The following is an 18,079-nucleotide window of genomic DNA, read 5'->3' as shown; positions in this document are numbered from 1 at the left end:
CAATGAAATACAATGCCTGCTCATTAAAGACCGACGTATCGTACTTTAAGTTTAAGCAATTAATTACTGATTTGAAAATTGAACTAGAGGAATTGAAGAAGGGTCGTAGTACCGTACCAGTAATCTTAAAATACTAATAATCAATTTATTTTCCTAAATTAGGAGTACCTCAAGCAAGGTACTCTTTGCGTCAAGGTTCTATGTTGGGCCGTCGTTATATCAACGTGTACATTCTGTATATAACAATGCTTTTCTTTGCAATATCTAACTGCTGAGGCAAAATCATGATTTAAACCGATTTGATAGTCGGCGTGGGACAATAAATTGTTTATAAATATTTTCAAATGTATAGTTGCGAGTTACCTATACTTGCAAGAGGTCTCGCTCACATTTCTCGTACTCATTGAACACCGAGTCTTGGGATTATATTTGATAGTATGTTTAACTTTTCCCCATACATTGATGGCCGTCATCTCATCCCCGTATAAAATGATGGGTCTCATTACACGTGATGGCAAGTCCTTTCATTACATTTTGCATATCTTCCCTCTAAATTAAAGCACGAGTCTAATATGATTCCCAATTTATAAAAATTAGGATGCCCCGTATTCCGTATACCTTTGGTATAAGCGCTTTCATTTGTACGTACCTTCACCATGGTTACGACCACGCTGCACTAACTATCTACTCAATGTCTTTGAATTTCATGCTTGCGTTAGCCGGAGAGTTTAGGCCATGGTGTATACACCATCACCATGGTTTAGGCATATTTAAAACTTCTTTACCTTTTGCTCCACGATCAACTGCACTGCCCATATCTATTGGAGGTGCACCATCCTGTTGAAACCAACAGCTTCCAACTGTTGTTTTTTGTGTGCCGCGTATATCGCGTCATAAAATTTTAAAAAATATCACTTAATACAGTACTTTTTTACGGATCATATCATATAAAAAAATACAGTTGATCATTCCTATATTAACGTGCCAAGAAAAACACCGACAAGGAGGCGGGTTAAAAAATGTATCATCTCTAACTCGTGCAGAACATTTGTATCGTCGGAGCAAATAGGTACACGTCTTAGATTTTTACTTATTTTTGTGATCAGTACATCTAAAACCTATAGCATTCGACCATCGCTCAATTTCCAAACCTAAAAACACTGTTTGTTATATTCTCCACTTGTGTTGAGATTTCACACTAGCTAGAGGTTTAGTTTCAAATAGTGGGTATAGCAGCTATTATTATGTATAGTTGCTGTAGCCCCACATAATTGTAAAGAGCACTATTAAGTGAAATGGACTGTGACAGCAAAAAGAGGCATGAAAAGAACTGACTTGACTTACTGACTGTGTCAGGACGTGAATATCGCTCAACATTACAAGCTTATAATGACATTTCCACTCATCTTGCACAAAATTCCGAACAAAACTTATGAGGAGAGACATGTTTTCGCAAGTGAAATGACTTAAAATTGAATTATTGATGTAAACAGATTGCACATAACCTACTTTTATATATATGTCGTCTCGTGGTTTACAATTTTTCTATTGAAACAAAAGCACTTCATATAATAGCCTTCAGCATAACTACATTCCGTTAACCCTCCGAACATGACGCTAAGCCTGATGATGGCCATGATAAGCCGAAATCGATCGCTGTTTTAGGTAGATCAATTACTTTACTTGGGAAAACTAGTTCAGTTCCAAAGCTAAGGAGCGGAGAACTAGAAATGCGGACAAAGATGGCTCTTTGTAATTGGACATAGCGTTCCATGCTCTATAGCGATAAAAAACGAGACGCAGAGACAAAATTTTTGCCCTTTATCATTGGTTTTGCAATAGAAGTAGCTTTTTAGTTATTTACGTGGAGTTAGGTCGACGTGGTGAATGGCGCGTACACGGTCCCGTCACGTCACCTCGGAATAATTTAAAAAAATTCAGGTGATAAAAAGCAAAGAAAAGTGCGTTTTTACGAGTAGTTAATGGCGTACAGGCTACTGAAGGGATATACACATAGAAATTGGAAAAATCGTAAGTTAATTGTTCTAAATGTAGATTTTGGAAAACCTAGCGTATAAGTAGTGTAGATAGAATAACAGAGGTTATGTGAAGATAACGAGCACGTGCATAAACATGCCGTTATCATTGCAGTAGATAAAATATAAGATTACACTTTATTTACTAACATTACTTATCTCACGTAAACAATTCTTATTAGTACCTACATCTAAATTAATGTAGGCTATATTAGAACAAATTAAACAGCAATGAGGAGAACAGAACAACACTCAAAACTGAAACTCGAAAATGAACAACTAAAGGACACGATCGCACAACAAAACACAAGAATGCTGCACTTGGAAAAAGAACTAAATAAAAGAACTTGGTGGTCACAAACTCACAAGGAGGGAAAAAAAGGATGAAGGTACAAACACAGATTTGTTTTTGGAAGAAATGGAAGGTGTCGAAAACGGCTCATAATTATGGGCGATTTAAACGACAGAGTAGGAAAAAGATATAAGATAAAGGTCTCCCAACGCCAGGAGACTATGGTGAGATATTTATTTAATTATTTATGAACATAACAATAACAATGTTCATGTATTGAACCTTATAAAAACTATTCGAAAACAAAGAATATAAAAAAAAATATATATGTTAATAATAATAATAATAATATAAATTTATTAAGGGATAGGAGAAGCCATAGGGCCATTAGTATCCCCCCTCTACAAACTTGGTCGCATCAGATATAACAAAACAAGTTAACAATATTATGAAATACAAAGTAAATATAACAAAAAAAAAGTAAAAACAAAGTAAAAAGTGAGTAAAACAGTATAACAAGAAAAACGAAAAACGTAATAGCTCTCTACGTATAAATTTACACATTAAACATAAAAAAAAACATGTTCAGAGTTCTGCAACAAACAAAAACACTTGCGATCGAAACCATTACAGGACCTGGTGTGTCTAACATCTTCTGGCAGCTTGTTCCACAATTTGGCCGCTTGTATATAAAAGGACGATGCTCCAATGCTTGTCTGAGCCTTAGGAATATAAATATTTGAAGTCCTAGTACCGTAACAATGGAAACTACTGAGTGCCCGAAAGTTTGTGTAGAGATAAAGCGGTATTCGATTAAGAATGATTTTATGCAAAAGTCTTAGCATGTGGTATATTCGATTAGTTCTCATATTTAGCATATTATGATGTTTAAGTATAGGTTGTATATGATCACTACGTTTAAGATTACACGCAAAACGTAAACAGTGATTTTGAATTTTTTGTATTTTATAAGACAATTGTTTTTTGAGTCCCTGATAACACACATCACCATATGTTAAATGAGGTAGTATTAATTGTTTTACCAGCTTTAGTTTAATGTGTGTACACAAAAGATTTTTAGCCTTATATAAGGTTCTCAGTTTATATAGTGATTTTGAGCAGATAAGTTTAATGTGAGGTTCCCAGGTTAAAGTTCGATCCAGAGTTAAACCAAGGACTCGCGCAGATGTTGCAAATTCTACACAGACACCATTTATTTTCACAGCTTGTGTTTGTTCTTGAAAAAATCTTTGTATGCCTTTTTTGGTACCGACTGGGATGATTAAGTTTTAGCAGGGTTCAGTTTAAGATTATTTAGTGTTGCCCACTCATAAATAACCATTAAGTCATAGTTTAGTTGATTAATATGCTCATTGAGACCCTTTAATGGTATATTTTTCAAAACTTGTATATCGTCTGCATACTGATGTATGTCACTGTATTTAATGTATCGGTGAAGATCAGAAACATATACAGGGTGATTCCTATAGTACCTGCCACCGTTTGGGAGCGTATAGGGGGTGCCTAGGGGAGTATTTTGATATAGGACACTTGGGGTCGGAAATCTAAAATAAGGGCGCCAGAACCAAATTATTTATCTTCTGGAATTTCACGCCTGTATGTAGGCAACCCAACCGACCGACGTTTCGCGCGGAGCGATGCAGAGCGAGTTAGCGCGAGGAAGCGACATGGGAGGAAAGGAGGGAAAACGACAGTCAAAAGCAATAACATTTACAAGTGTTCAACGTGGCCACCGTTGTTCTCAATGCACTTCCTACATCTAGCCAACTATTATTATACTATTGCCATAGTGTTTATTCACTTGATACGCGTCGTTGCAGACGGGATTTCGTGGGTTTAAACAAAATTCTGATCAAGTATCAGCCACACATCGCCGCCTGAGATCGCTCCGTGTGCACCGCCGGCCGGTTGGGTTGCCTACCTACAGGCGCGAAATTCCAGAAGGTAAATTTGGTTCTGGCACCCTTATTTTAGATTTCCGACCCCAAGTGTCCTATATCAAAATACTCCCCTACGCACCACCTACACGCTCCCAAACGGTGGCAGGTACTATAGGAATCACCCTGTATATTGAATAGCAAGGGACCTAAAATGCTACCCTGCGGGACACCACATTTAATGCTTAGGGAGTCAGAAATCAAAATATTACCGTCAGTCACTATTTTCGTTCGTTGGTTTCTATCACAAAGGTAGTCTTTAAACCAGTTTGAAGCCCGCCTGGAGAATCCTAGAGATGTTAGTTTCGTAATTAAAGTAGAGTGATTAACAGTGTCGAAGGCTTTAGAGAAATCTAGCAAACACAACAATGTAACTTCACCACGATCGATGTTGCGCTTCAGCGTACTTATGGTATGAAGCAGCGCCGTAGTTGTACTATGATCTTTTCTGAAACCAGATTGTTTCTCGTAATACAGATTTCCCTCTTCTAGGTGCGCATCGACTTGCTTATGGACTATTCTTTCTAGAATCTTCGACATGGCCGGAAGTATGCTAATAGGCCTGTACTGTTCAATGCTTACAGCGTGTGTCACCTTGGGGATCGGGCTGATAATTGAAGTTTTCCACGCTGAGGGCACGGTACCGCTATACAACGAGAAGTTAATCACATCAGTGAGAGCATTTATGCAAAACGGAATACATAGTTTAATTTCGTCCATCGATATGTTGTCGTTGCCTTTTGATGACTTACTCAATGACTGAACTGCATCCAAAACCTGCCAACTAGTGACAGAACTAAGATCAAAATTTTTCATACTTATAGCAATGCGATTTTCGGCAACATTAAGGTTTGATGGTGTAAATGCGTTTCCGTGATGTACACTTTGGTTAAAGTATTTATTAACGGTATTCGGATCTGACAATGCATGTGTCGTTGAATGTGAAATTTTTCTGTCTATAATCTGCATGTTACGCAGTCCAGACCACAGAGTACGAGGGTTAGATGCATTATGATTCACAAAATGATTCATTTGAATCCTTTTTTCAGTATTAATCATACGTTTTGTATCTTTGAGCAAGTTTTTATAAAATACCCAATCAGCTTGAGACCTGGTAGAACGGAATCGACACCAAGCATTATTCTTTCTTCGAATCTGCTTACGTATTTTCTTAGTTAACCATGGACTATACTTTTTCTTCGTAATCATCGTTTTTATTGGTGCAAAAATATTAAGTAAATTATTAATTAGGGAGTATAGGAAATTTAATTTGTCATCGACATTATCGAAAAAGTTAACATCCTGCCAATTTAACATAGAGGCTACATGGCTAAACGCCACATGATCGATACTCTTTTTGTCTCTGTAACGAATTACCATATTAGAGGTTTTTATTACTTCGCACCCAACAGCATAATCAAACGCGATAACATCATGGTCCGCCGTTCCAAGAGGGCACAGATGGTGTATGTTGCTAATCTTTTCAGGACATAACGTAAACATTAAGTCAATTAAAGTACTTGAGGTGGGTGTTATTCGAGTCGGTTCCTTTATTAACTGGTGAAATCCCACTTCATTAAAAATATCCATGAATGAGGAGGGAACGTTTGTGCCAAGCATGTTAACATTGAAATCACCTACACATATCACATTGTTGTATTGCAAGTATAAGTCTTTAATTACATCCCCAAATGCTATAAACTCATCCACCCGAGTAGTTGGGGGCCTATATATGATGCCTATAGCAGTTTTGTAATGTTCGTATTCAAACTCTATCCAGAGTTGCTCAATGCCAATATTACTGGATTGTATTATTTTAGCTTTAATATTATTTCTCAAAAGGATACTTACACCACCTCCATGAGTTTCTCGATCCACTCTTAGTAATTAATGGGTTCCCAGCACAAGGTCAGGGTAACTACAGTTGGGTTCTAACCACGTTTCCGAAAGCAATATAATGTCAAATTCACTAACAATGGGTTTAAGAAAATTAGAGTTTTTAGGTTAAGAGTATTAAAAAAACAAAGAAAATCAAAAGAAGAAATAAAAAAGAAAACAAATTATTTTACAGTTCTTATAGATATTGTCTTACGATCATGCAAAACTGTCTTAGGGAAATAAAAAATATCTATTATGTTATTCCATAAATGCACACTATTATAAAGGTGTAATGCTGCAAGCGATTCAGAATGTTTACAATAATATGTGTTGATGGGTAATATGCACAAATAGTAACAGATTAATAAATTTTTGTATAGAAAATAACCTAATTATAACACATCAACATAAGGAAATACGAGTACATCGGTATACCAGAGAAGTACTAACGAGACAGGAAATATACATAGTAGACTATGTTCTAATTAAACGACAACATAGAAAAGACATACTGTCCGAGTTAGAAAGCGGGCGGAAATCTACAGCGACCATTATTTTTTAGTGGAAGAAAAATTAGGGATCAAAAGTACCAAATAAGTCAAGACTATACCCAATTCCAAAAGACAGACAAACTGAGGAACCTTGAAGTAGCGAACCTATACTGAGCAAAAAATAGAAGTGCGAAATAAATAGAGAAATCAGAAGGGGGAATGCATATGGCAACATTTCAAAGAAATAGTGATAGCACAGCAACCCAAGTATGTGGAAATTTAATAATAAACAAACCCCCGTTAATCCACAAGTTCTTATATCACAGAATTTCAATGCTGCCAAAGAAAACTTCAAAATGTAGAGCTCGTTTTGAGAATTATTTGACGCTGAAAGGCATTCTTCTTTGGAGGGGAAACATGGGAATGTCACAAATACTATAAAAAGTAAAGTTCAAGTCATGGAAATGAAGTTTCTACGAAGAATATTAGGCATTACACGATAGGGTGGAAAACGAGAGTAGAATCTGGAGTGGAATCTATTATGCAGGAGGCTCGAGAACCAACAAATGCGGGGGTTAGCAGAGATATTAAAAAATAAAGAACAGTGGGCACAATTTGATTAATTATATTAGAATCTTTGTAATAACTCTCACATTCTAGGGCTCTATGGCAATTGGCAAGACGTTATTTTGATAATTACTATTTATCTGCTTATTTCCACCTCAGGAGCAAATATATAATTACCTACCTCCACAATATAGAGCTGCTTTTTACAAAGATACATTGACGAAATGGTGGGAAGAGGAAAAGGAAAAGGAACGCTTAGCAAATGCGCGATTTAAAAGCAATTTATAAGGGTGGCAACTGCCATCTGAAATAAACAGTTTCAGTTTCAGTGGGGATGCGCTGAAATTTTGGCACGCCATCTACATAATGAAAACGTAACCGAATAATCCTACAAGAAAAAGCTAGACCAAAAGAATTATTAGTAAAATGTAAGCTAACGGGTTTCAAACGTCGCTTTTGTTGTTTAAGTGCAGTTTAAATTAACAATGCGTTTCCACTGTGCCGGATATTTGTTACAGTTTGCCATAGGATTTTAATTTGAATATGTAGGTAATGTAAGTTAAGCTTTTGTTAAATAACATTCTCTTGCGTTGACTCCGAATTAGAAAATTTAAACAGAAAATGGTATACATAGAATTAAGGCCCAATATGTTGGCAGGTCGCTTTTTAATTCACAATTTGAGTTATCGACCCACGTATCTTTGTGGCGCGAATTACAAGTTAAAAGTTGAACGAACCCTTTCACATAAATTATATTCAGGCAGCAACCTCAATCTTTTATGATTCTAATTGAATCACGGCAATCATTCGAGTAGCCACCGGATACAACCCCTCTGCCTTAGAAATTAAGTAGTGAGAGTTTACCTAATTCCCAAGACAAAAAGCACTAAATATACAAACAAACCTTGGAATTGTTTCTTATTAAATCGCATTACGAGACAAAATGCCGTAAAGATATCCTCGCTCGCTTTGACTTTACATAATAGGCGGTTTTACTTACCGCAAAAATACAAAAAGTTTACTTTTCGGATCATTTGTGTAACGGTTTATATTGACCATGACTCGCTATCGAGTATTTATTTAAAGACGAGAATTGGATCAAATTTGCTTAAACGTATTTCATTAGGTATTAGACAAACTTCACAATCCAATAAATATTACCTACATGTTGAGTGATCTACTTACAATCTAGGAAGTAATTAGTGTCATGAACGGCAGAAATAGGATATAGGATATATAGGAGTGTAGAAGACAAAGTTGCAGAAGTGAGGTAAATACCTATAATATTGTAATAGTTCAGATTTAACAGCCACCCTAAATAACTTTAATTCACCTATTCAACCATACAATAAAGTTTGAAAAGAGATGTATCTATATATGCCGCAGACTAAATTATGCCTTTATGTTTAGAACTTTTAAAAATTCCTAGCGCAACACCTTACAGTAATTTGATTGATTTAGGACCCATCTTTGAATCTATTGGAAGATAATTTCCATCTAAGAAAACATTCACATGCAAAGTATATCTGAGGTACCTTTAACTGAAACTTGAAAGACTGGTCCTTATTGTTTCTTTGTACTGAGAGTACCTTGGAAAGGATTAATTTTGCGCGTGTGGTGATTTTTTCTCTTAATCGTCACAGTTTATGTAATAATTTAGAAAATTATAGTTTATTGAGTAATATTAAATTGATCAAGGTGAATAGTTTTGCAATGAAATCAATACTTAGTTTTGTACAAGTTCAAAAAAGAGGTGTAGGTAAGTATATGCTCCATGCATTAAAGTACATAATGTATTCTCACACATATATCAAAATTAACATGTGATTAAGTTAATTAAAAGTGTTTTAAAGTTTATTAAAAATAACAACCTTCTCGTCCTCTTCAAACTAACAATGAGTAGGTATTTCCCGAAAAAAAACAAACATTTTTGCAAACGTCAATATAATGAATCACCTTACTCATTGCAAATTGTAATTAGAACCGTATTATTGATAAGAGAAATACGTGAATATAGTTTAAACAACTTGTAATTTTAGATACCAACAGAAAATTAATTGTGCCCCTTGGTTTGGATAAATCTATAGGGCAGTACCTGAAAACCCATTTTGAATTTGGGTGTTGAAACCCTCACGATCTTATAATTAGCCCTCTCTAGGAGAGCAAATGAAAAAGTTGCCCAAAATTGCTATCTTTCAAAAAACTTTCACTTGATATCGAGCTATGTATTGCCCAACATTAGAACTAGAGTAAATTAGAAAGGCTCTAATAAATTTAAATCGCCTCATCATCCTTTTAGCTTTAGATGTGACTTACTTACTGACTTCGTCAAAGTCGTCACTTAACGGTGCCGAGGTCCGTAAAGTTCCTCCTAGTTGAGTCAATCAATGAAGCCTAAATATCGACTTTCTTAATTCTCAGCAACAGCTCCGATGTTGATCATTTTTTCTTTAAAATGCGTGTTTCTTATTGTTATACACAATCAGAAACATCCCAATTTCATGAAATAATTTTTTATATTATTTAAACAATAATAGCAACATTAACGGAAAAAATGATTTTAAATTTTTTTACCCAAAATCGTCCTGAACTTTCTGTCAGGAAATTTTAGTTTCCATGTCACTTTATTGGCCGCACCTGTCTCTTTATCGGCCGAATTTTTGACATTTCCAAATGTCTATAATGACTCCTGTCATCATTGACAGATTGACGTTAATCAAAAGTTGTATATAAAAATTGAAATTTTGTATTAAAAGACGATTTCGTGTAAAATTTAATATAAAACTCGTCAGTAAAATGTCATTACTTGACTCTGAAATTATAAGTACTCGGCCTCGCACTTCAATATTTCTTCGCCAGTATGTATCATTTTCCTGACTTTTATGTAAATAACTATTTTTATTGAAAATTTAGTAACAAAATGACTCTCGCAGTCGTGGTTAATAATTAGATATCTATTTATATTGTTTAAACAATAATAGCAACACCTATCACACAAAGTGCCGAATAGCACGTATATAGTAATTTGTTCTAATTAACGTTTCTTACTTTTTTATTTTTATTTTTCAATAAAAACAATTGACATTTTCATAAATATCGCGAAAAAAAATGTTAAAACTAATTTTTCCCGTAAATTCAGTTATATATTATTATTGTTTAAAAAAAATATAAATAATATCTCGAATAATATACTTCCTGAAATTGGAATGTTTCCTCGGATATTTCTGATTTTGAATACATAGTACTCAAAAACGCGCATTAAAAAAAATCAACGTCGGAGCCGATTCTCAGAATTGAGAAGTTAAAACCGAGGTTAAAACCTTCATTGACTCGACTATCCTGGAAGTTAAACCAACTGTTTCAATTACCAATGTACCGGATGGTTTTTATTCGTTTGCGTTAACTTTGTCAGAATGACTTTATAGTTTCTCTTTGAGACTATTGATTCTCGCAAACAAAATTCTACGGGAGTGCTTCACATTTACTTGAATTGTTAGATCAAAGGTAATTTCCGATAAAATTTCATTAACCCGTCGCTTGATTTCCCTTCTTCCATGTCAAAAAATAATTTAAATTTGTCAGGGAATACTTCACACTTCGCTGGCATTTACTTGAATTGTTGTTTTAAACACCATTTTCCTTTTTGAGTACGAGGTCCTTTTGGGGCCGAGTACTTTAATTTTCGAGTCAAGTAGTGTCACTTTAATGACGAGTTTTGTGTTAAATTTTACTCGAAATCGTATTTTAATGTAAAATTTCAATTTTCATATACAATTTTCGCTTCATTCAATTTGTCAGTGATGAAAGGAGTAAAGTGACAGGCGGTAAAAAAAGTAGTCTGGCCTACCCCTAGCAATTCAGTTGCGGATTAAAGCCTTAGGAGGCCCTAAGCACAACGCCATTTTGAGGCCCCTCTCCTACTAAAAATATTTGAACATTTTTAAAGCAGTGAAATTTATTTTTCATTGTGCTATAACCACGGTACCTAAATTATCTTACCCTCCTTTCTACTGAAAAACTCTCAAATTTTTAAATTAATGTTGATTCGATGTAAAGTAAAATAATAAGTCAAAGACATTGACTAAAATTTGACGTTTTATGAACCTTCCTCTCGCTAAAGTTCGTTCGTAACGTTTAATGTTTTAGGAACAAGAAATTGAACGTTGGAAACCGTACGTTTTTTTATGCCAATTTGAGTATTCCTGAAAATCTGTTCTATAGGCCAGTGGCCAGTCATATAGAACATTAGAATCGCAAACTAGCAGCTAGTTCTGATTTTTAGCGCATTTTCCAACGAAGTTGGGTGCGCTATTGCAGCCACTTTTTTTGTCCGTCCGTCTCTCCGAGGCCTTAACTACTCCTACAGTGTTCAAGATATTTAGTTCGTTTTTTTTCATTCGGTAGCGTATCGCTCTGGGACCTGAGCAATGTTAACTTTCTTAATTATTAATATATTCTGTTGAAATTTTAACCCCAGCGATACTTCTAGTAAAGGCAAACATATCGCATACCTATAGTAAAAATCAGATGTGCGCAATGCCAACTTTCCTATTTATGGAGATATTTCTTGTGTGCAGGGTGCGCAACATCCATTTTTTTCAAAAAACTGAAATTTTAAGATCTGGTCAATTTCTGACCCAAATATCGAGGAAAATAGGTACCTACTTATTACGGGAATAATTATAGGGAAGATGTTGTAGCCAATTAGTTTTAGTGTTTAAGCACAGAACGACGTCTCTAAGATAGATTACTCCTAGGATTACTCACAATTCACAACAAAATCCAAAAAACAGGAGAACTGAGTTGTTTGCAAATTTGATCTGCTTAGTTCTCACCTCGGTTCTCACAATGATTTAAGGGTAGTTGTAAAGGAGAAACCGAGGGAGAAACCATGTACCTAGGGTAATACCCTACCTTGTAATAACAAGAACGTGATTTTTGATTAAAATTGTTCGTGGGGGGTGTAGAATTTTTTGATTCAGCCTTATATCCCTCTTCAATTGGGGGTGGGTGGATTTTCCTCGTATGATAGCTGAGTTTTCGATACGCACTGCCTAACCGTAACCGCATGAAAACCCCATTGCAGAGCAGACGTTTATACGATGTTTTGAACCAAACTTCCTATATTCCGTCTCACCTTGACTTTATAAAACGGGCTCTTATGGTCAACATTCATGCCAAATGTCATCTGCATATTACCTATTTGAAAAAAATGTACCGACGTCTTCAGAAAGAAACCACACATTTCTCTCTTCTCATTGACAGTCTCATGTTTGTTTTGTAGTAGGACCGTTTCGAGCAACGGATTCACATATTAATTTCGTCTTGACTGATCAAACGAGAATGAATAATTTTGTGCAAAAACTAATCCCCTCTTTCTATACTAAGCTAACTTAAAACGCCTATTTTATGATGGAAAGCAATGGCGGAGATGTCTGTCTACAGAAAAGCTGACTTAACAGAAAAATACTTAGCTTTTCCCAAGGAAGCTTAATTCGCAGTGTAATAAATGTAACATAATATGACCTCTTTTTAGCATGTAAAGCGATACCCGGCAAATAACGCTCGCAGTATTCCAGTCGACAAAATAAAAACTTGAACTTGACATAATGAATATTTGTTTGGTGGACTGTTACTGAAACCTTGACTTCTTCTAAACTGTGAAATTATCCTTCTGCATATTTCAATGAAAAAATTGCTCTAGTTACACTGTGCAGCAACATTGATAGAGGTGCTGCCCGGCTTTGGAGCAGATATGGCCGCGAGAGTTTTAGGGGGTACTCGCTGTGGTATAACTTTCCTCTTCGCTTCTAAATTGGAAAGATTTCCATGTGTTTTCAATTCTTGGATCGCCGTTTCCCGTTTGCGAATTGGGAAATTCTTCGAGCCCATTCAGTGTAGGTAGACACTCTAGTTTTCTTTACCTGCTTTAAGGCACCGATCAAATCAACCCCTGAGCAGTAAAAGTTTTATCGAAAAGGCCGTAATTCATAATCAAAAGAAAAGTAGGAAAGATAGTGATGTAGATAGGATTATATGGGGGCGATTGGACTCGGCGCCTCCCATACCCATTGGTCGCCTTTTACGATCTCCAGGGTGGGAGTGGGTCAATTCTACCCCCGAGCCCACAAGGGGATATTATTTTTCTTATCCTTCAAAATGGGAAATGCAATAAAATTCCAAAACAATTTAAGGATCAGCTACGATGAGGGGCTAATGCGAAGCCGAAAATATTTTAAGGGTATTAAGCCCTCATGTCATACTCTAAAAAAAATGAAACTTAGAAGACACTTACGGATACAAAGACCAACTATATAATAATATAATATAACGACGCATACATGTATAAATAGATCAACATTCACAAAATATTTTCGGTCAGCTATTCCTCCTGGTGACACTCTAGTTCTTCGAAAAGTATGAGCGCTGTAACGAGAGCGATTATTTAAAGTAAATTGTTTGCGATTTATTTTCCATTGAAATACATACGCAGAAGAACAATTTCTAATGTCAAAATCAAAGTTTCAAGAACATTCCACCAAACAAATATTACTTACATATGTCAAGTTCAAGTGTTTATTGTGTCGATTGTAATCCGGCAGGCTTTTAAAGTCATCTGTGTCATGTCTATCGGCGAGTTCATTGATTTAAATCGTATCTGTCGCCACATTGTCGAGAGTTGGTGATGATTTACACGCTAAAAAGAGGTCATATTAGGTTACATATCCTGCGAATCATCTGTGGTGCCAGCTTTTCTATAGACAGCCTAGAAAGTTGACGAACAAATGGATATTAACCTCGATATTAACAAAGTGTCTCCGCCATAACTATTCCACCGTTAAGTAGGCGTTAAAATATGACTTAATATTGAGAGAGGGAATTATTTTTTTCACGGAATTAAGCATTTGGCGATCGAGCAGAAACCATATTAGTTTCGTATAGCGGCCTTTGAGCCCAAATATTTTATTTGCGACCATCAGTGTCCAGTTAACCAGTAGTTTTCTAGAAATGTATCATTTGCCGCAGTGGATTTCATTTTGGATTATTATAGAAATAGTGCATTATTATAGTCTGTTTTTTTTTGTGACAATCCGTCCGTCCGTATTTATAAAGAAACGAGCTATTCAGCAAATTCCGTAAAAAGCTTCACCGCTTGTCGACGCAGTGCCACAAAGTAAAAAGAAAGTTAATCTAATTCCATATGTGAAATGAAATTGCGACTAAAAAATTAAGGGATTTCCCGAGGGATTTCCTATAAAAGTTAAACCAAATTCTAATAATAAGCCATTCAAATTCAGCTAATGCCCATTTTCGCCAACAAAAAAGCCCAGTCCATTTTTCTCAATCTATCATCCGAAATTTCCAATCCAAATAATACTTGTTTAGAAGCTCTCAAGTCGGCGGGTCGTAAGAATTTCAGTGTTCCACATCGAAAAAAGAATTGTAAATAAAAAGGTTAGTTATAATGATTGATATCCTTTTGTAAATTTCAATAGAGAATTTTGATTTTGCGATAACATCAGCACCAAATAGAAGCTAAAGTCAACCAAAACCCACTAAAAACTAACAGGTAGGTACATTGTAAATTGACACAATTGGTTCAACTTCCAGGAGCAACCCCAGAATATATAGGGGAAACCAGGAAGAATAAGTCACGATGCGTAGGTGTTTATCTCGTAAATATAAAAATGTTCTATATCAATTTGTGTACAATAAAACCTGGCCCATGACCTACCAGGAAACAACGTTTATTGCCAGTATTGCGTAAGTGTATTCAAATTACACCGCGACCTGAAATGTGCCGAGTTTAATTATTACCTCAAATTACATTAATTCTCAATTATTGGTTTGGGTTGTTTGGTTACAAAGTATTGTTTTTGGCTAGGTATATATATGGCATTTGTTGTAGAGTACCAGTTTAAATTCATCCAAATACTAGGGAAAACTACAGAATTAAAAACAAGATCAAAGAACAATGCGAACATTGAAAAACAACATTAGTTTCCATTGCCCGTGGGAACTGAAATTGACTTTGTTTAAAAAATTGTACCTACTAAGTAAGTCATGAATAAACCATCAGACGAATGTAAAATTAACATTAAACGCTCTTGATAATAATATATGGGTTGTAAAATGGATATTGTGCATAAATACGCCGTAAAAGCACGTAAACTCCTGATAACCTCATCTTCTTAATCAAAACACCTTTTGTATTTGTATTAACTGGAGCTTTGTGTGTTATTCTAGAGTGCCATGGCGGGGACCAAGTTAAAAGTGTATAAGTTCATACGGCGACGGTTACCTATACTCCAATGGGCCCGTGAGTATACCTTACAGAAGTTTGTGTGTGATACAATTGCAGGTATTACGGTCGCACTAACTGTAATGCCCCAAGCGCTTGCCTACGCTACATTGGGAGGTTTGGAACCGCAGGTCTGTAATGCACATATTCGAATTGGAATAACCCTTTAGTTTACAGTATGGTTTGTATTCGTCATTTGTGGGATGCTTTGTATACATTTTCTTTGGAAATTGTAAGGATATAACGATAGGGCCTACGGCTCTGATGTCACTAATGACGTACCAGCAGGTGCTGAATAGAAATCCGGACTATGCGGTTCTTCTTTGCTTTTTATCTGGAGTTGTTCAACTATTAATGGCTGTGCTCAACTTGGGTAGGTTCTGCAGAGCATGCTTCATTAATCATACCGTAATTTTTCAGGTATCCTCGTTGATTTTATATCAATTCCGGTGACTGTGGGATTTACCTCGGCTACCTCAGTAATAATCGCAGTCTCCCAATTCAAAGGACTGCTTGGATTAAGTTTCAGTTCGTCAGGATTTTTGGACACCTTGGTGAAGGTTTACGAAAACATTCACGACTCACGCGCTTCCGACTGTATTTTAAGCGTCATTTGCGTTACGGTGCTCATAGCTTTAAAGGTAAGCTGCGTTTGGTGCCGCCCAATACTAACAGCAGTTTTTTTCAGAAAATGAAGGACGTGAAGATTTTCAAGGGATCTAGACACGAAAAGTTCATATCTCGAACGCTTTGGTTAATATCAACCGCCAGAAATGCCTTAGTGGTGATCACGTGCTCGGTGATCGCCTACTGCTACGAGTCATCCGGTACCTCATCGCCCTTCCTCCTCACCGGCAGTATAAAACCAGGTCTTCCAAGCTTCCAGGTGCCACCATTTGAAACGACACTGCACAATAAGACAATTCCTTTCGCCGATATGTTTACTGATTTAGGCTCATCGGTGTTTCTAGTTCCCATTATCGCGGTTCTAGGAAATGTCGCCATCGCCAAAGCTTTCGGTATAGGTACCTAACACACAAGATGCCGAAATTATTCCAGGTCTGTTTCAGCTGCCGGTCAAGGGATCGACGCCACCCAAGAGTTGTTCACGCTGTCACTGGCGAACATGTTCGGATCATTCTTCTCATCAATGCCCGTTACCGGCTCATTCTCAAGATCGGCAGTAAACCATGCCAGTGGAGTTCAGACGCAATTAGGAGGACTGTACACAGGAATCCTCGTCATATTGGCGCTCAGTTTCTTGACGCCCTATTTCGCGTTTATACCCAAATCTTCGCTTGCGGCAGTCATTATTTGCGCGGTCATTTTTATGATCGAGTACGAAATTGTGAAACCTATGTGGAGGTCCAATAAGAAAGATATAATTCCAACGTTTGCCACGTTTATTTTGTGCCTTATTGTCGGCGTCGAGTATGGAATATTGCTAGGGGTCGGCATCAACATGATCTTCATCCTGTATCCGTCTGCAAGACCGTCGATAACCCTCAGAAATGTTATCGTGAGTACTCTGAATGGTTGTGTGACAGTAACTGAGCTATCTCTTTGCAGACCGCCGATGGGCTTGAGTACATTTTAATAACACCAGGGAGCAGTTTGTACTTTCCCGGAATAGAATTCATTAAATCCAACATCGGCAAAGCGGGGCTGAAATCTTTGCATCTTCCAGTAGTTGTGGATTGCCGTCACATCTTAGGTGCCGATTTTACGGCGGCCAAAGGAATTGCGGCCTTAATGAAAGAGTTCTTCTCGCGAAAACAATCCCTTTACTTTTTAAATCTACACGACGATGTTATCGGGGTTCTAAAAGGGGCCGCAGTGGACGATTTTCGACATTTTAATTCGACTGAAGAATTAGAAAACTCCTTAAAAAGTATGTAGGTACCTATACGTTTAACTAAATTTAATGCTTACTGCGCATTCCAGGTCATAGATTTGAGAATAACGAAACGTCACATTTATTGCTCGATGTCGAAACACACAAAGACAGAGATTTGGATTTACACTCTGTTGGGAATGGAACGGCTGTTTTAAATCATCGTCGAATAAATTAGTATTGTCTCTGTCGGTCCAATATTATCAGTATTGTAATATTTATTAAGTATTATTTGTATATAATCTTTGAATATATAAACTTTCTGTATAGGTTGTTAGTTGGCATACGTACAAAATTCATTCCTTACCCGCTTGTATGGTATTTCATTACGCAGGACCGTCGAGAGAGGGGGGCAAGATACCCCGGGCCCCAATCCCCGGAGGGCCCGTAGAGCATCGTTGTAATTTCCTGTTTTTTACCATAAATTGATCAAGATTATTAACTTAACGCCCCTATTGGTACCTACCAATTCTAAAATTACAAAACTGTCGAAGATAAACCTCGACAAGGGTTGTATAATTTAAAGATTTTGTGATTATCGCCCTCTAATAAACTCCCCACTGTATGAACGTTTTTATTATACCTGAATCACAATCTCCGTTTTAAACACTCAAATGCGTGCGAAAAAAGGCCTTTAAAACACACGTGCTTTAAAGTTGCT

General features: G+C 36.4%; 2 protein-coding genes across 2 annotated transcripts; one reads left to right on the top strand and one right to left on the bottom strand.

Moving 5' to 3' along the window:
- Positions 1–4,443: 4,443 nt before the first annotated feature.
- Positions 4,444–5,906, bottom strand: LOC116165788. Its single transcript, XM_031480467.1, has 3 exons — positions 4,694–5,906; positions 4,499–4,639; positions 4,444–4,448 (listed from the first exon to the last, which is right to left on the bottom strand). The coding sequence occupies exons 1-3, from the start codon at positions 5,904–5,906 to the stop codon at positions 4,444–4,446; spliced, it is 1,359 nt and encodes a 452-aa protein (XP_031336327.1).
- Positions 5,907–8,327: 2,421 nt separating this feature from the next.
- Positions 8,328–17,687, top strand: LOC116165640 (sodium-independent sulfate anion transporter). The gene is made up of 8 exons (XM_031480246.1): positions 8,328–8,492; positions 15,470–15,655; positions 15,702–15,897; positions 15,945–16,165; positions 16,213–16,543; positions 16,595–17,043; positions 17,094–17,415; positions 17,469–17,687. Exons 2-8 carry the CDS (start codon positions 15,476–15,478, stop codon positions 17,594–17,596), a joined length of 1,827 nt encoding a protein of 608 aa, XP_031336106.1. The 5' UTR covers positions 8,328–8,492; positions 15,470–15,475; the 3' UTR covers positions 17,597–17,687.
- Positions 17,688–18,079: the final 392 nt, after the last annotated feature.

The sequence above is a fragment of the Photinus pyralis genome, unplaced genomic scaffold, assembly GCF_008802855.1.
Source record: "Photinus pyralis isolate 1611_PpyrPB1 unplaced genomic scaffold, Ppyr1.3 Ppyr1.4_LG3a, whole genome shotgun sequence".
NCBI lineage: Eukaryota > Metazoa > Arthropoda > Insecta > Coleoptera > Lampyridae > Photinus > Photinus pyralis.
This window is presented reverse-complemented; position numbering and strand designations above follow the sequence as displayed.